Source organism: Mauremys reevesii, linkage group 1 (genome assembly GCF_016161935.1).
Source record: "Mauremys reevesii isolate NIE-2019 linkage group 1, ASM1616193v1, whole genome shotgun sequence".
NCBI lineage: Eukaryota > Metazoa > Chordata > Testudines > Geoemydidae > Mauremys > Mauremys reevesii.
Window position 1 is genome coordinate 331,948,640 of NC_052623.1, and position 19,717 is coordinate 331,968,356.

The 19,717-nt window shown below is 42.9% G+C and overlaps 1 protein-coding gene across 1 annotated transcript in view; it reads left to right on the forward strand.

The window, feature by feature from the left end:
* Positions 1-13,674, forward strand: part of LAMB4 (laminin subunit beta 4) — a 72,728-nt gene extending 59,054 nt beyond the window's left edge. Inside the window, exons 27-34 of the mRNA XM_039484383.1 lie at positions 291-496; positions 1,960-2,163; positions 6,459-6,603; positions 8,744-8,951; positions 9,726-9,864; positions 10,178-10,354; positions 11,382-11,535; positions 13,406-13,674. Of these exons, the coding sequence (XP_039340317.1) occupies positions 291-496; positions 1,960-2,163; positions 6,459-6,603; positions 8,744-8,951; positions 9,726-9,864; positions 10,178-10,354; positions 11,382-11,535; positions 13,406-13,545 (1,373 nt within the window). The 3' untranslated portion in view covers positions 13,546-13,674. The remainder of the gene's footprint in view (positions 1-290; positions 497-1,959; positions 2,164-6,458; positions 6,604-8,743; positions 8,952-9,725; positions 9,865-10,177; positions 10,355-11,381; positions 11,536-13,405) is intronic.
* Positions 13,675-19,717: the final 6,043 nt, after the last annotated feature.

A 19,717-nucleotide genomic window follows, 5' to 3' on the forward strand; every position in this document is an offset into this window, starting at 1 on the left:
GCAGCAGTGCAGCTATGCAGCTGTAGCTTTTTAAGTGAAGACAAGCCCTGAGGTGGTTACAAAAAAACCCATAAAAACTCCGTAGCTGGCTGAATAAAAGATTCATAAGCCTGCAGAAAATCACAATCCCTGGCTTTCCCAGCTTCATTTCCCCTCTCATCCAGAGCCAAGAACCAGCGGACAACCTAGCGAAGCTACTGCCACTCATCATGTATCAAGAATGTATTTGTTAGACACAATAAAAATATGGCCTGCCTCTCATATATTAAATGCTATTTCTCTTTATGTAGATTCCTTCAGAAACATCAGGAAGTATTACCAAATGTCATCATCCACTGAACAGAAAATCAGTGGAGCAGTCCCCATCATAAGATACTCAAAAAACACCAGGAATGGCGTACTTGCCATGTTAGGCAATCGAACCGCAAACGAAAACTATACCTTGGAGCAGCTCAGGATGTTCAAGACTCCAGATATCCAAAAACTGAATGAAAAGGTAAAGTGCGATGGGCTTTATTTTTAAATGGGAGATCAATAAAATACTTGCTTTTGCTGTTGCCAATCAGTAACACTGATATACACTCTTTTTTTAAAGGATTGTTTGCAATACTTTTAAATCTGGAAAAGGAGCTCTCAGGGTATGTCTACACTGCAACTAGAGACCTGGGGCTAGCCCGTGCCAGCTGATTCAGGCTCACAGGACTCGGCTGTGGGGCTGTTTTATTGCAGTGTAGATTTCTGGGCTCAAGCAGAAGCCCAGGCTCCAGGACCCTGTGAGGTGGGAGGAATCTTGGGGATGAGGTCTTAAAAACAGAGGTACTATCTGCTCTGTAACGCCCTGTCTAAGGTCACATGAGATAAAGCCATGTCAAAGGATCTGGTTACAATTCTGTTGTCTAGCACGGTTCAGTTTGTAACATAGATTAGACCTTAACCATGTTTTATAATTCAGATAGGCTTATGGTTTCATGGTTAGGCCGTGGCTTTACTCACATAGTTAAGGTTCAGCCTACACTTCAGATGTGAAGCTTGGGGAGGGATAGCTCAGTGGTTTGAGCATTGGCCTCCTAAACCCACGGTTGTAAGCTCAATCCTTGAGGGGGTGATTTGGGGATTGGTCCTGCTTTGAGCAGGGGGTTGGACTAAATGATCTCTTGAGGTCCCTAATAATCTATGATTCTATGAAATGTAACTAGGCAAGGGGATGAGCCAGCTCTAGTTGCATTCCTTGACATGACTATATTTATACTGTACACGGGGCCTCAGCATCCCACAGCACTTTTTGTAAGACTAGCAGTTTTCACTGTTGTCATTGTCCAAAAGGTTCCACCACTTTATCGACCATTATATAGTGTGTGTCGGCTGGTTCACTGCCCACTATCCATCTCAGTGGCATTGTATTTTGTGAAGTCTTTTCAGATCCTTTAGGAGAAAAGTGCCATTATAAATGCAAATATTCTTACTTGCTCTAGTATTACATTCAGGGGCGGCTCTAGGCACCAGCAAAACAAGCTGGTGCCTAGGGCGGCAAAATCTAGGGGGCGTCCCCTGCGGCCGGGGGGGGGCGGCAGGCTGTGCCGGCGGACCTGCCGCATTCATGCCTGCGGGAGGTTCACCGGAGCCCCGGGACGACCGGACCTGCCGCAGGCATGACTGCGGAGGGGGCGCTTGTCCCGTGGCTCGGCTGGACCTCCCGCAGGCATGACTGCGGCAGCTCAAGTGGAGCCGCCGGACCCGCAAACCGTCTGCAGCCGCGGGAGGTCCGGCCGAGCCACGCGGGACCAGCGATCCCTCTGCAGTCATGCCCGCGGGAGGTCCGCTGCTCCCGCGGCTCCGGGGCGCCTCCCGCGCATGACTGCTTGGGGCGGCCAAAAACGTAGAGCCGCCCCTGATTACATTTCAGAATCATGAAAAGCTCATCACGTGTTGCTTCTTGCCATGAATGTGCTTTTATTGCAGAGTTGTGGGCTACCAGGAAACCTGTCATGTGTTATGACACGTTGTGGGGGAGCTTTATGTCGAAATAGCAATGGAAATGAACAATGTGGTGGCCCAAACTGTAATGGAACTCTTCCTCTTTCTACAAACACAGTCAAGAAAGCTGAAGAGACAGACATGTTGTTAAATAATTTGACTAGACAACTACAAGAGTCTGAAAATCAGGTACTGTATAACCTAATCTAGTGTATTCTGTGGAATAATTTGGCAGCCAAATATGATGCAGGAATTAAGACAAAGAATTTGACTAATCCAAACTGTCATGTCCAGAAGGTAATTGTGCAATTACTATAAAAGGGGCAGTGTCAAAATTAGAGAGACAAGGTGGGTCAGGTAATATCTTTTATGGAACCAACTACTGCTGGAGAATGAGATAAGCTTTTGAGCTACACAGAGCTCTTCTTCAGGTCTGGGAAAGGTACTCCGAGTGTCACAGCAAAAAACAAAGTGAAACAGATTGTTTAGCATAAGGAGTTAACACATATTGTGAAAGAGGATTCAAAGTGGCCAAGGTCAGATATAAAGTGATTGCTTTGTGAAAAGTGTTCCCTCACAGGTGATGCAGCGTTTTTGTGTCTTATCATTTTTCTGTGTGACTGTCTAGTTTTACCCACTTAGTTGTTATTGGAGAATTTAATCCACTGGATGAGGTATACCACATGTTGTGATAGGCATGTGTAGGACCTATAGATCTTGAAAGGTGTTTTGTGGGGGGTATTGATTGTTATAGTAATGGAGAGGTGTAGGCAGGTTTTGCATCTGTTATGTCAGGGTCTGGTGCTGCTCTGAATTGGTGGGTCCTGGTCTGTGGGGAGCTTCCTTCTGATGATGAGATTGTTGAGGTTGGGGGGATGTTTGAGGGCCAGAAGAAGGGTTGGGAAAGATTTATTTCAGGATGTGGTCCCAGTAGAGTATGGGTTGTAACTATTTAATGATATACCATCTGGGTTCCAGTGTGGGGTGGTAGGTGACAACTAGGTGTGTGTGGTCAAAAGTTTTTTTTTTCTGTATTGAAGCAGGTTCTTTTGGGGTATTTGGTTGGCCCATTTCCCTGAAGTGATCTACTTCTCTTGTGGAGTATCCTTGTATGTTGAAGGCAGTTTTAAGTGTGCTAAGATCTGTATCCTGGACTTCCTCCTAGGAGCATATTCTGCAGTATCTGAGGGCATGGCTGTAGATAACAGATTTCTTGGGGTGGTTACTAGATCTGTGAAGATAGGCATGATGATCCATGAGGTTCTGTATACAGTTGTCTGTAGAGTTCCATTGCTGAAGATGATTATAGTGTCCAGGAAGTTGATGCTGGTGCAGGAGTGTTCTAGAGAGTGTTTGATGGATGGTGGTGGTTGTTAAAGTTGTGGTGGAAACCTGAGGGAGCCTAGGTCATCTGTCCAAAGAATGAAATATCATTGATGTGTCTCAGGTATATCATAGGGTTTGTGGTGTTTTCAGAAATTCTTCCTCAAGGTGGCCCATTTAGGGATTGGCATATTGGGGAGCCATCCAAGTACCCATGGCTGTTCCCATGGTTTGGACTCAGTATTTGTTGTTAAATGTGAAATTGTTATGGGTGAGGATGAAATGGATGGGTTTAGCGATGTGTTTGGGGTGGATAGCTGAGTGTTGTCCATTGTTTGTAGATATTTGAGGGAGGCAGTGATGCATGCCTTCATTGCGAGGGATGTTGCTAGGTAGGGAAGTGACATCCATGGTGGCAAGGATGGTGTTTGGAGGGAGACTGTTAATGTTGCAGAGGTCCTGGAGGAAGTCAGTTGTGTTCTGGAGGAAGCTGGCCCTTTGTGTGGTGAGTGGTATGAGAATGGTTTTGATGAGTCCTGAGATTCCTTCAGTAAGAGTGCCAGGGCCAGACATGATGTTTGTATATCTCAGCAAGTATGTAGCAGGTCCCTGGGGTGTAGTCGTGGGGGATGAAGTTGTAGAGTTTCCCTTGGATTTTTTTAGGAAAAAATTTGGTGATATCTTTACATTTCTCTGTGAATTGTGCTGTTGGATGGTCTTTGAGTTCTTTATAGTAGATGGTGTTGGACAGTTGTCAGTCGGCCTCATTCACATAGTCATCATGGTTGGGAACTACAATGGTGCTTTGGCACATCACATCTACCACAATCTCTCCACTGTCAGGAGGACAGGACAGCTATGCAGTCCCTGAAATCCAACCACCAGATAATGATCAAATCAGCAGACACTAGATTTATGATTTATTACAACAATCTGTAATCCAATAACTCCCCTTTTTTGTCCTAGGACTGCAGAGCTGTTAATGGGCCACTTTACTTCGAATGATCTTTCACAATATGTGTTCATTAGTTATGCAAAACAATCTGTTCCACCTTGTATTTAGCTGTGAAATGCTGCATACCTTTCCCAGCCTTGAAGACGAGCTCTGTGTTGCTTGAAAGCTTGTCTCTCTTGCCAACATAAGTTGGTCCAATAAAAGATATCGTCTTGTCTCTCTAATATTCTGGGGCCAACACCTGGCTACAATACTACAAACAATGGCAAAATTAGTAAGCCAAATATTTGATGTGCTGTCATTGTCTTCTAAAGTGAACATCTACCTCTTTTGCCCCAGTGTGCCTTTTTACATCAGAGAAGAAATGTCATCTCGTGGCTAACGCACAGGACTGGGAGTTAGGAAAGCTAAATTCTATTCCTAACTGTGCCACAGACTCGACAGGTGATCTTGCAAGACATTGGCCCTGATCCTGCCAAAACTTAACCACTTGCTTAACATTATGCACCTGAGTAAGTCCCAATGCATGCTCATTGATATCAATGGGATTCCTCATGTGCTTAGAGGTAATTTAAGTTCACGAGTAATTTAAAAAAAAAATCATTCTCTGAGAGCATACTGTTTAAATAGTTTCTTTCACTTTTAAAAATGTCTTTAAAAATATGAGATGTTCTGTTTCTGTGATGTTTTATACGGATCTCTTCAGTTGCCAGTTCACCCTTGCTAACTATGCAACAAAATAGTGAAAATGACTATACATAAAATCATGTCAAATGCACAGTAAACAAAGTGGAAAAATATTAAAAATTTGTTCTCATTGCTAGTTTCTTTCAATCCTGGTAATTATAGGTGATACTTGTAACAATAATAGGTCAAACATTTTCAGACAGAAACTTGATTTTTCATGTTGACAATGTCCCTTTAACCTCTCTGAGCCGCAGTTTCCTTCTTTATAAAATATAGGTGATATTTACAGTACCTTACAGGGGAATTGTAAGGATAAATTAATCTGTGTGAAGCATTCTCTTCCTGGTTTGCAGAGAACCAGTGCATAGACGTTTCACCTAAAGCACAATATGGCCTTGAGCAAAACAAACACCTGTTTTGCTATTTAAAAATGGTTGAAACATAGCTAATTAAAATAAAACTATCAACTGGGGCCTGGTCTACAGTAGGAAATTAGGTCGGTATAACTAACTCCCTTGTCAGAGGTGTGAAAAATACACAGCCCTGAGCAATAACATAAGAACATAAGAACGGCCGTACCGGGTCAGACCAAAGGTCCATCTAGCCCAGTATCTGTCTACCGACAGTGACCAATGCCAGGTGCCCCAGAGGGAGTGAACCTAACAGGCAATGATCAAGTGATCGCTCTCCTGCCATCCATCTCCATCCTCTGACGAACAGAGGCTAGGGACACCATTCTTACCCATCCTAGCTAATAGCCATTTATGGACTTAGCCACCATGAATTTATCCAGTCCCGTTTTAAACATTGTTTAAACCAATGCAGTTAAACCAACCTAAATACAGCACTAGGCTGACAGGAGAATGATCCCATTGACCTAGCTACTGCCGTTCAGGGAGACGGAGTAACTATCTGATGGGAGAATCTCTCCCATTAGCGGCATAGGTAGTGTCTTCATGGAAGTGGTACAGTGGTGCAGTTGCGCTGCTGCAGCATTTTAAGAGTAGACAAGCCCTAAATGATTATGAATATCGTATTAATGGAAACACTGAACTTTTAAGGGCATATTTTAAACCTCCGGGTCTTGGCACCATCCTTTATGCAATAATTTTAATAATAAATGTAATAATGTTACATTTTACACTGATTCCAAGCAGAAAGCGGGGGAGTAGATGCAATTACGAGATATTCCCCCCCGTACTCCGGTCAACCTTAATGTTCATATCATTTTAAGAGTGAGTGAGGTACAGCATCTTGTTTTTTTAACAGTAGGTATGTTTTGCCTTCAAAACAATAATTGTTTAAAAGTCTGTGAAAATGGAAGGAATATATTATGTTGTCTTTGGTGTAGGTCCAAATGAAGTCAATGCTATAACACCCACTCAGTTTAACAGGACAAGAACCTGGCCCGGAGTCTTTTATAAGTATTGTTTTAATATGTTCCGATGGGAGCCGAGCTTGCCAAACAATGACATTGAAACCCTAGAGAGGATAACACTATATTTAAAAATATTTCCAGATTGAAAGCATCAGAAAAATGGCAGAAGACACCAAGACGAAAGGCTCACAGTTACATGGGAAACTAGAGAAAGCTAAGAATCAAACTGAAATTGATAGCGAGAATGCAAAGGAGTTCATCAGAAAAGTGAAAGACTTTTTGTTAGGTAAATATGCAAGGAAAGTTCTTCTTTGAATCCTGTTTCCTGTATTTCAATATCATATGACATTTACCTCTCTGCTCTGTAACATGATGGCACAGCCTGGGAACCCTCAAAATGCACTGGCATTTTCAGCTTTAACAGCCACACTGCACACATGTGTCTGATCTGCTGTCTACTTTCAGACTTGATCAATCTCTTTCAGTGACGCTGTTTCACACAGCTCTCCCTCCCATGGCATATCAGTATGTTGGACTATTTCCCAGAGATCTATTAAGTCCCAACCCTGTAACGACTTATTAATGGGCTTAATGTTAAGCATGCAGATGCAAGTGGTCCGGATGGCTACTGCCTTACACAACTAATTGTTGGTCCACTCATGCCCACAAGCTCCAGAGCATTTCCCGCATGGAAGGTTCTCCATGGGGATCCACATGTGGGGAGTGACCAGATAGGCAGGGCTGCCAGCGGAGGGCACAAGGCACATACAGCCTTCCCTCCACTAGTCCTGCAGAAATCAGGACACAGTGATACATTCCACAGCCCCGAATAGGCCGGCAGAAGGTGATAATGAGGGTGGCTGGGGGCGGTGTGGGGGGGTCCACATTCATGCAATTTTAACAGCCATAAGTGGGTCAGAGCATCTGCAGCTCCAGCCTACAAACCTGGGGCCTGCTCTGCATCCTCACCCCCAGGAGCTGCATTTCTCCTGCACTTCACCTGCATAAAGCCCAGCGACCCCCTAAGGATGCAGTTTTCCATGCTCACTAAGAGGCACCAGGTTGACTGTTGCATGGTAGGGAGGGAACTGGGGACTTTCCTCTCACCCCTCCCTTGACCTGCTTCCTCTCCTTTTTCAAAAGGACAATGAATGCATCAAATCTGTATTGTCAGCTCTTGTGAATCTCACAATATTTGGTGTTCTTCTTGAGCCCTAGTCCTGAAGTCAAGTCAAGAATCTCTGCTTTCATTTTAAAATAAAGTTTCCAGGCCTCATTGTTGTAGAAAATAGGTGAATCCTAAAGGTTAAAAAAAAAAAAACCCAAAAAATAACCCCAGAAGGCAAGTAAAACCAAAAACAAAAAAAACCCAGCTTTATTGATTTCTCAAGATTTTTAAGCCAGTCTTGTGGTTTTGGTGGCTTGACTTACAATTTTTGAACATTTGGGGTTGGCAATCCAGTAGCATCCAGCCTGCTGTGGTGGAGTGACAGCTGGGAACAGAGTCATCCTTTGCAATGAGACAAACTACTTTATCAAAAATAAAGGCAAAACTGTGCATAAGTCCTAGTAATTTGTAGATTTTGTTTCCCTGATAGCAACGGTGAATGAATCATTCATAATTGCTCTTACTTACAAATTAAAAAGGCAGGAAATACAACAGTTAAGGTGCCTATGGCAATGTTAACTCAGCCACACTGAGCATTGCCATGTGTAGTAGCTTTTGTTTCTGTTCTTTGTTGTTAAATATTTCTAAGAAAATTACCCCTCAGGAATGAAGGAGTTAATGGTACCCCCTGAACAGCATACCACTGTCATTTCTAGTGCTTAACCTTTGGTAGGTTGTTTTGCAACATTAGCATAAACTTTTTAAATGTTTATTTCCACCCAAGTCACCTTCTAAACATTGTGGCCATGTTCCCACAACACTCACTTTGGTGTCCCTTTGATCTGGTGGGTGAGGGGAGAAATGGGCTTTGCACAACACAGCAAAATGTGTCAATCATTTGGAGAGACAAGGAGGGTGAAGTAATATCTTTTATTGGACCAACAGAAGCTGGTTCAATAAAAGATATTACCTCACCTACCTTGTCTCTCTAATATCCTGTGACTGACATGGCTACAACAACACTGCATACATCAGTGATTTAGAACCCTCTGGGGATTGAGTTTTACACCTGAATTTTAATACACCAGTTCAAAGTAGGCTCAACTCCATTTTTATCCTGCTCTGACAACAGATTAGCAGCACCTTGAAATATAACATTACACTAAAAAAAGGGAGAAAGAATTGCTTGACCCCGCCTTGCTGTGTTTGTCAGCTTTATTAGCCAACATAACTCAGCATACATGACATTGTACCAATGTTTAAATTTCACTGTGCAGAAAGGTACATCTTATTATGTTCTATACTCTATTTGTTAAAGATGAAAGTGCACCTCCAGAAGACATAGAGAAGGTTGCAAAGCATGTTCTAGATGTAAACCTTCCAAGGACTCCACAACAGCTAACAAATATGTTTGATAAAATCAGGAACCTTGTAACACACTGTGAGGACTATGAACTAAATGTGAACAAGTTAAATAACCAAAGGAAAGATGCCCAAAAACTTCTGGTGGAAGCAAAACAAGCTGAGTGAGTAGAATATTCTCTTACTGATGTGATAAATCTAAATGAAATTGCAGTGCAAGTACCAAGGGCAAATTCATTAGTGAGGTCCCTCAGTATGCCAGCCAGCAGGTGGAAGGGCTACACAGCAGATAAGTTCAGGGCTTTCATTACAGCATGTTCCTACTTTTCATTTGCACTGGGGCCTCCCTCCAATGGTAATGATCTGACACCTTTCGCAGCACACAAATCTGTGTAAACAATCAAAGGCTACAGCCCAGATTGTCTCATGTATTTAGACACCTAAGTCCCATTGATGGAAGATAAGCTCCTAAAAACCTTTGAGGATCTGGGCCTACATCTCTGCTAGCTCTTGACTGCTCTGCCTGCTGAACTAGCCAAGCAGAATTGTCAACCCAAGGAAGCTCTTCGCTTCATTTGGGACCTCATTCATTGGGAGGTCTGAATGGTGATATGCAACCAGAGTAGGAATGTGGGGAGGAGGAAAATGTATTCAGCTCCTTGGCCTCCTGAACGATAGCGCAGCATAAGCCAGCCTGCCGCATCACACCCCAAACTTAACTTTCAAGTCTATGTCGATTTCTCTTTTTGATGGGTTGCTTTCCCATCCCATTGGGCCCAGCAATTCTAGATTTTTGGAAGAGCAGGTGAATGCTGGGCTCAAGGAACCAGGGGACTAGTAATGCATTTCTGGGTTTGGGGGTATAAAGGGATTTGAGGATATGCCTTTTACTGGATTTACACATTAAGATATTATACAACTATTTACTTTTATTTTAGGGAAGCAGCAAAAGCTCTGCCACCTCTTGATGAAGTGATAAATAACCTGAAGGAAGCTGAAGGCACGAAAGGACAAACCAAAGACACCTTCGTAAGGTTAAATGGAGAGAAACAAGAAATTAAGACAAAAATCTCACAGGTATCTTTATGTACAATGTAGCCAATGATTGTAGCTTTTTTTATCCACTTATTGTGTGATGTTATGTTATGATTCTTGCAATTCACTTAAATTACAGCTTGTTTCTAAAACCTGGATTGCGACCAAAAATCTCAAAGATACTGCAAATTTAAACCAGTGTAAATGTGAACAGATTTTGGCCCAGATATGGCACCAGTTCCACTTTAAAGGGGACTTGTTAATCTGTTTGCCTTAATATCCTTCAGTGGTGAGTTTTGCAGGTTAGTTATACATTGCATAAAGGGAGTATTGCCTTCTGGTTGTTTTCCTATAGACTGAGAATCAAGTGAATAAGACAAGTGATGAACTAAAGGACTTTTCAGAAAAACAGTCTGAGCTGGAAGATGAAATTGCCATGCTGCAGAGGAAAATGCTGATGAATGGGAACCAGGCTGCAAATGTAAAAGCAGATGCAGAACAGGCACAAAAGCAAGCTATGGACACAGATAAAGTAATGTATTTCTGTCACATTCAAGAAAGAAAATTGCTGCCCTTCCCACATGTTTTTCGCTATTTTTGAATGAAAAGTGTAGTGTAAATATGCATATATGCGCCTTCCAAGATTTATTTACATTTTCCATTATGCCATCCAGTTTAGAGTTGCACAGAATCAGAAGCATTTCCTTCCCATTTTAACTTATCCAGCAAACAATAGTCCTGTTTACTTACATCAATTTAAACAAACACAAATCTTGTGCCAGACTGTGATATTCTTACTCCCATTGAATAGTACATTACACCCTGGGGCAAGATACTACTCATTATGAGTGAAGGTATCACAATCTTGTCCCTTGCATTTAACACACTTGACTTCAGAGAAAACTGTTTTGCTTTTCCCCCTTGATGCTCAATATAGCTCAAATTCTTAAGTACCCACTGAGCTAGGTAGAATTTTTCCAGAATTCTGTGTATGGATAACAAAAAGCCACAGATCAAAAGCCAAAGTATGCACTGAATGAGCCTCCACACTCCATAAAATCCAGCAGAAATCAAATTGCAACCTTCACAGTAACCAAAACCAAGTAGGCATGGAGCCAGAAAGTAAATATTATTAAACCAAATTTGTAAAAATTATGCTATGCCTAGTTCATTAAAACTGAATTGAGCCTTGTGTCTAAAATGGAAGCAAACACGAAACCAATAAAGGGAAATAAACTAGGAATAACACAATCTTTTAAAAGCCTGCTCAAATTATGTTTATTATCCAGCTCCATCCTCTCTTTATTTTGGATTGTTCGACAGGCAAGACTGTTTTTATTTTGATTTCTGCTGGATTTTGCATTTTCAGGGCTTCATCCAATGCATATTTATCCTGGGTGGAGTTTTAGATTTAAAAGAATGAAAGACATAATATGTGATTCAGAGAGGAGTGATAAATGAGGTAGAAAAATCTCTGCTTTCTTCATAGGTCAAATAAATTACAGGGCACATCATTACCCAAAATCAAGTGGGGTTGGTTGGTTTGTTTGTTGTTGCAGGAATTTGCAAACCTTAAGAGAAAATACACCATTCTGCAAGAAAAAGTAAAAATAAAAGGGCTTCCAAGAGAAATATTAGAGAAACTGAAGCAGCTGAAAGAAGCAGCAGAGAAACTGGCTGAAGAGACTGAAGAAAAAATCAAAAGAGTAACAGGTGTCCCACTTTCATTTCCATGCTCAGCAGTGAAATACATATGAAAATGCTGAAAGACGGAAATATAACCTGAAGGCCTTGTCTACACACATACACAGTGCACTACGTAGTTAAACTGGTGCAAAGTTTCAAACTGGTTACCTTGGTTTAGCTATGCCTGTACATTTTCTAACACAAGCTGCTATAAGCCAAGCTTAAATCAGTTAAGAGTGACCACATGGGGTTCTGCAACGATTTAACTGAATTGATTTTAAAACACACTGGTCGCAACAATCCTAAAGCACAATCCTGCCCAGTACTGAGCACCTTTGGTTCCCACTGGAATCAGCAGGTTTGCCTGGGGAATGGGGAAAAGTTATTCAAGTGGCGAAAATTTGGGATGGGTTGGGAGGGGTGGAATATAACAAGTACCACTGGAGACAATGGGAAGTGAGGATATTCGGCACCTTGTAAGATCAGGCCCTTTGTGTCCTGATAGGATTCTGTGCACATCTGTAAAGCACAACTGAATGCAAACACCGAGTGGCTGGGACAGGCTAGTGGGATACTGTTTGAGCATTAGGCTTTTCACAGCTTTTCACTTTTATTAGACAGGTTTCAGAGTGGTAGCCCTGTTAGTCTGTATCAGCAAAAACAATGAGGAGTCCTTCTGGCACCTTAGAATGCCACAAGGACTCCTTGTTGTTTTTACTTTTATTAGAGTCACAGTCTGTGTGTCAATAGTAAATCACAGTAATATCACCACACTAGCAAACCATCAAAATACATAGCAGCAGTCTAGTGAATGGGCCCAATCCTGCATCTATTGACACATATGGAAGTTTTATCACTGATTTCAAAGAAAGCAGCACTGGGGTCAGTACTGGGCTTGCTCCTACCAGGCTCAGCGGCCTATAAAAATAACCAACCAGCAAATGCCAGCATGGGAGTAAATTCTTTTGGATGTTAATGGGGGATAAGAAAGAGAGCACAAGAGGGAATAAACCTTGAGAAAAGCCACTGAAGAAAAATAACCCTGTTCTGTTGTCTCCAAGCATTCCCCAGTCCAAAGGCCCCGAAACTATGATGATGGGAATCTTAGGACTGCACATCATGAAAAAATGCAGTTTTGATTCATCGTCAGTGCACATGTTTTCATGATAAAGACTGGGGGCCTCTGAACAACCTTTGTGTAAATCTGGAGTAACTGCGTAGAAGCCAGTGGAATTACCTGCATAAAACTCCCATAAAGGAGAGGAGCATGAGTTATTTGGAGCCAGACTGTGAGCCTTTATTTACACTGCTGAGTGCTCAGTTTGTTTGAGTCATCGCCACTGAAAGCAGCTGACCAAGACAAGGTCTCCACAGACTAAGGCTATGTCTACACTGGCAAGTGACTGACAAAACTTTTGTTGTTCGGAGGTGTTAGAAAAACACACACCCACCCCAAAAAGAAAAAAGTTGTCGAGGATAAGCGCCGCTGTGAACAGCGCTTTGTCAGCAGGAGCACTCTCCTGCCGATAAAGCTAATGCCGTTCATGGGGGGTGGAAGTTTTTTGTGGGCAGGAGAGCTCTCTCCTGCCGACAAACAGTGACTACACTATGTGCCTTTTTAACGGCATGGCTGCAGTGGCACAGCTGTGTGGCTAAAAGCTGTGTACGCAGACAAAGCCTTACTCATAATGGCTAACAATAAAAGCACACTTGGAAAAATAAACATCTTGAAGGCTGTTGTAATCTGCGGACAAAACACACGTGTTCTTATCAAATAGTTTTAGCGGCAACACACATTTCTCCAGGGGAACTATTTGATAACAACACGTGTGTTTTATCCACAGTTTTTACGTGCACAACAATAAATGCATCATTAAATGTTACTTTCTTCTTTCAGATTTGGCAAAGAAGCTCCATGATCTGAATCAGACTAAACAAGATAAGGCTGATCAACTAAAGCAACTAGAGGATCAAGTAATAGCCATAAAAAATGACATTACTGAGCAAGAAAACAAATACGCTACATGCAAAAGTTAGGACCTGGTAAAACATCCTGTCTCAAATGGCAATGGAAATTGGCTCAAGCCTCTGTTTTTACCATTTTCTGAACTTTTCAGAATTGAATGGCTGTATTCTGCTAAGCCAGGGCCGCATACAGTACTTAGATACATGGAATCATCTAATTTTCTGTTGGTTTTTAGTCCAGTTTAATTTACGTGGCTCTAGGAAAAAACCTGTTAATAAAATACTCGAAGAAATTAGTGGGGGCTGTTTTTCATGCTGACTCTTACAGACACGCCCAGCAGTAAGCCCACTAGCTCCTCTTGATGAAAAGGGGACAATCTGAATGTAGCTCAGCCAGTGACATAGGTAACAGGCTCAAAGGACGCGTGCACCACAAGGGCTATTCCCTACCGGGTTTTTCTCCTGTTGAAAACCTACCGTCACCACCAGGCCTTTCGATGAACCTCCACTCACGCCCGTGAGAGTCCTTGCAATGGCCCTCTGGCGTGTGTAGTGACAAATTGTACAGGTGGGTGTGGAAGCTGAGAAGTGTGAGGATGGAGAGTTTGCATAGCTGAAGAAAAGGCACCTTTTTCTCTGTCATCCTCCCATGCACACCCTCTGGATGCTAAGCAGAACTGTCCCCTACGTACCCTCACCACCACCACCCCTGCCCCTCCATGACAGGGGTCCCAGGATTCACTATGAAAAATCTGGTCTCCTTTGCTGGGACACAGCAGGGAGGAGCAAGCCTTGCTCAGCCCAGTGAAGAATGTGACCTGTTTGTTCACAGAAAGTATTCTCATGTAGCATCGGACCATTAAAGGACATAGGTGATGGGTTGCAATTTTCCTCTCCCACACTAGGTGGCTGTATACAGATGTTTAAATCCAGTCTTCCCAATGTGACTAGAATAAGTTGTAAATTCACTAACTTTGGTTAAAGAAATGTTTTGATCAAAAGCTCGTGTAATATAATTTATCTAATCCACGTGAAAAAAGCCAGGTTACAGCGCTGTATAATAAAGATGTCAAAGCTATAAAAACCAATGATGCACCTGATTCTGCAAACACTGCCAGGCATAGTGATTACTACCAGAGCAGTCCTAGTGAGCACTTATGTTTGGTGGGCCAGGTCTACACTACACACTTACTTCAGTATAACTATGTTGCTCAGGAGTGTAAAAAATCTACACCCCTAAGGGTATGTCTACACTACGGGATTATTCTGATTTTACAGAAACCGGTATTTGGAAACAGATTGTATAAAGTCGAGTCCACGCGGCCACACTAAGCACATTAATTCGACAGTGTGCGTCCATGTACTGAAGCTAGCGTCGACTTCCGGAGTGTTGCACTGTGGGTAGCTATCCCATAGTTCTCACAGTCTCCCCCGCCCATTGGAATTCTGGGTTGAGATCACAATGCATGATGGGGCAAAAACAGTGTCGCAGGTGATTCTAGGTAAATGTCGTCAGTCAATCCTCCCTCCGTGAAAGCAATGGCAGACAATCATTTCGCGCCTTTTCCCTGGATTGCCCTGGCAGACGCCATAGCACGGCAACCATGGAGCCTGTTTAGCCTTTTTTCACTGTCACCATATGTCTACTGGATGCTGCTGACAGATGCGGTACTGCAGTGCTACACAGCAGTGTCCCCTTGCCTTTGCAAGTTAGCAGAGATGGTTACCAGTCACATTGTACCATCTGCTGCTGTCATGGGTGCTCCTGGCTGACCTCGGTGAGGTCGGCCGGGAGCACATGGACAAAAATGGGAATGACTCCCCAGGTCATTCCCTTCTTTACGTTTTGTCTAAAGGTAGAGTCAGTCCTGCCTAGAATATCAGGCAAGTCTACTAAAGAACCAGAGAGGCAAACAGCCGCTCCGGGGTCAGAGCCCCAGACATCCCACAGAAATGATGAGCTCCATGCCATTCTAGGGGGTGCCCCTGCAACAACCCCACCTGTTGATTCCCTCCTCCCACACCCCTCCTGGGCTACCATGGCAGTTATCCCCCCATTTGTGTGATGAAGTAATAAAGAATGCATGAATAAGAAATAACACTGACTTTATTGAGATAAAATGGGGGGGGGGAGGCAGCCTCAAGCTGCTATGATATTCCAGGCAGGTCTGAATCTCCACTAGACATTAAAGGGGGTGGGGGAAGCACAGCCTCCAACTGCTATGATATTCCAGGCAGGACTGAATCTCCAGGAGACAAAGCTTAAAGAGGAATGACCGGGAGTCATTCCCATTTTTGCTCAGGTGCCCCTGGCCAACCTCACCGAGGCCAGCCAGGAGCACTCATGGGATGATGATGACGGATACCAGTCATATTGTACCATCTGCCATCAGGAAGAGAAGGCAACAGGATGCTGCTGTGTAACACTGCAGTACCGCGTCTGCCAGCAGCATCCAGTAGACATAGAGTGACATTGAAAAAAGGTAAGAAATGGGGGTGGGAGGGGATTGACGACATATACCCTGAACCACCTGCGACAATGTTTTTGACCCTTCAGGCATTGGGAGCTCAGCCAAGAATGCAAATGCCTTTTGGAGACTGCGGGAACTGTGGGATAGCTAGAGTCCTCAGCCCCCTCCCTCCTTCCGTGATTGTCCATTTGATTCTTTGGCTTTCCATTATGCTTGTCACACAACACTGTGTTGAGTCCCTGCTGTGGCCTCTGTCTATCATAGCCTGGAGATTTTTTCAAATGCTTTGGCATTTCGTCTTTTGGAACGGAGTTCTGATAGAACAGATTCATCTCCCCATACAGAGATCAGCTTCAGTATCTCCTGCACGGTCCATGCTGGAGCTCTTTTTTGATTCTGGGACTGCATGGTCACCTGTGCTGATCAGCGCTCCAAGCTAGGCAAACAGGAAATGAAATTCAAAAGTTTGCGGGGCTTTTCCTGTCTACCTGGCCAGTGCATCCAAGTTCAGATTGCTGTTCAGAGCGGTCACAATGGTGCACTGTGGGATAGCTCCCAGAGGCCAATACCATCGAATTGCAGCCACACTAATCCTAATCCGAAATGGCAATACCGATTTCAGCGCTACTCCCCTCGTCGGGGAGGAGTACAGATATCGGTATTAAGAGCCCTTTATATCGATATAAAGGGCTTTGTTGTGTGGACGGGTGCAGGGTTAATTCGGTTTAACGCTGCTAAATTCGATATAAACTCATAGTGTAGACCAGGCCTAAGTGACATAGTTATACTGATCTAACCCCCTGTGTAGATGGCACTATGTTGGCGGGAGAGCATCTCCCACTGATGTAGTTACCCCCCCTCTCATGGAGGTGGCATTATTAAGCCAACAGGAGAGATATTTCCCGTCAGCTTAGACCAGGGGTAGGCAACCTATAGCACGTGTGCCGAAGGCAGCACATGAGCTGATTTTCAGTGGCACTCACACTGCCTGGGTTCTGGCCACTGGTCCGGGGAGCTCTGCATTTTAATTTAATTTTAAATGAAGCTTCTTAAACATTTTAAAAACCTTATTTACTTTACATACAACAATAGTTTAGTTATATATTATAGACTTATAGAAAGAGACCTTCTAAAAAGATTTAAATGTATTACTGGCATGTGAAACCTTAAATCAGAGTGAATAAATGAAGACTCGGCACACCACTGCTGAAAGGTTGCTGACCCCTGGCTTAGACCATCTTCACCAAAAAAGCTACAGCGGTGCCTATGCCGATGCAAGCTTGTAGTATGCACCTGCCCATAGTGTTTATGGAGCAGGGCCCTATATCACAAAGGGTGTGGCACTCAAATGGTCAAACAAGATACTGAGGGTTAACTCAACCCACTCCTGGGGTTCATAAACCCACATCTCAAAGCTCTGATCGAAGACGGGAAAGACCCGTTTAGCTCTAATTAATCTACAACTGAATCAGTGTTTTAAAAAAGTACTAACAGTGCAATGAAAGTACAATCTTAGCAGAATTTGAAATCAATACCTCCATAAGCTACAACTTGTTTGGTTACTATTCATGAACACTGAGAGGTATTAGTTTTGCCACTGGAGAATGCCCACATTTTTCATTAGTGCAACACAAACCATTTTGAGAATATTTATTATTAAATAGTGAATATAAAGGACTATGAAGTTTTGAAAATCTGTGTTCCGTGGTTCCTAATATCTCTATTGATGCAGCATTTCAGGAAAATCAGATTTAACATGCTAAGACTTGCTTTTTTCAACAAGAACATGAGACACAATGTTACAATATAAGACACAAAGATGTGATTTTTTCTTTTTGTACAGGCATGACTAAGGCAAAGCACAGGAAAGAGAAAGCATCAGGCTGGGATATTCAAAGGAGCTGGAGGGAGTTAGACTTCCAAATCCTAGGATTTGAAAATCCCAGTCTCAGTGCTTGGTATTATCAGACAGTACTTCAAACTCCTCTATATATTTCTGTCTTCTCTATGGGGTAACAATGGTCCTAACTTGGGTAAAATTACTACCGTTAACTCTCACCTCCCTTGTCCAATAAAGGATATCCCATTATCTACTTTGTTCAGTTTTTCTGAAGGACCTGTATGGCTACTGCCATGTGCAAAGATCAGCGCTGAGTGTTAAAATGAACCCAAGGCTCTTGCAACCACACCAGCATTTACAGAATTCAGAATTTTCTGCAGTAATAAAAGGCTCTTAACATTACATGTTCTAATGCTGGGGTGTTGTGTGAAACATTCCTTATCTAAAGGGAAGCAGCATTTTGATCCATAAAAGAGAAAATTCCAGAGTTGTAGCTTTATGTTTATGAGAGCTGAGGTAGTAGGGTGGGGGAATTACTGGAATACATGAGATTGTAGCGATATTCTTATTATTCAACACAAATGTGCTCCAAAGCAGTGCATAATATGTATTAACAGTATAATAGCTTTCATTGTGAAAATGATAGAGCCAAACTACAACTTTGATTAATACTAACAAAGGCATCTTAATATAGGTATGCAAATAATTTCTGGTTCACTGTTTTACATTTTTATCACTTTTTTAAAAAGTGCTATAACAAAATCAATCAACTCTTGTAGTTGGAAAACACTGCCAATTTGAGCTGTTTACATAAATACATCTCTGTCTAATTCTAGAGAAAAGGTGCTCAACTTTATTTTAGCTTTGAACATGGCCTACTATATTTTACCTAAAACTGTGTACATAAAATTAAGAATGAATTTAAAAATGCTAGTCCACTCCTGACTTTGAAAGTCCAATTTTCAAGCTTCTAGAAGGTGGAGGGAGAGGAGAAATTGTCAACTAGATTTAGTGTGATAGTGAGCAGTGTGATCGTTGCCATATTGTTCTTGCTAAGCTGTAAGGAAGAGTATGTATGGCATAAGGAAGTTGGATAGGACTATGTTAAACCTCTTTAGGGGGTACAGTGAAAATGGTGGGCAGAAAAGTGAGAAGTAAAGAGAATCCCCCAGAACAATGAAGTTAGCTTAGGATCCAATATCCAGCACTATTCAGAGCTATATGCACAAGAAAGAAACATCACCAGCGAATCACTGGACAAAATACCAGCTCTACAGTCATGCCAAAGCTAGATGTGGAGCCCACCGTAGAAGAGCTAAGCAAGGCCATTGATTTGCTATCAGGGCTGGCTTTAGGCCAATTCGCCTGAATCCCTGGAATCGGGCCCTGCGCCTAAGAGGGCCCCGTGCCTTAGGCGCCTTAAAAAAAAAAAACCACCTTACCTGGCGGTGGTCCGGGGCTTCGGTGGTATTTCAGCAGCGGGGTGGTGGTGTCCGCTCCGGGGGTCTTCAGTGACATTTCGGCAGTGGGGGATCCTTCAGTGCCACAGAAGACCCAGAGTGGACTCCCCGCCAACGAAGTGCCACTGAAGCTCTGGATCGCCGCCAGGTATTCAAATCGGGCTCCACCCTTCATAAAGCCGGCCCTGTTTGCTATCAAGTGGCAAGGCTCCTGGAAAAGATGGCATCCCAGTGGAAATCCTCAAGTCTGGGAAAGACAACCTATTACCATATCTTCATCAGCTGCTACTTAAATGCTGGAAAGACAGTGAGGTACCAAGAGAGATGTGTGATGTAAACATCACCACTTAGTATAAAATAAAGGCGAAAAGGGTGACTGCAACAAATACAGGAGTATCTCGCTACTAAGTGTAGCAGGAATCATGTCTACCCCGAATCACAGTGCGGATTCAGGGCTGGAAGATCAACTATAG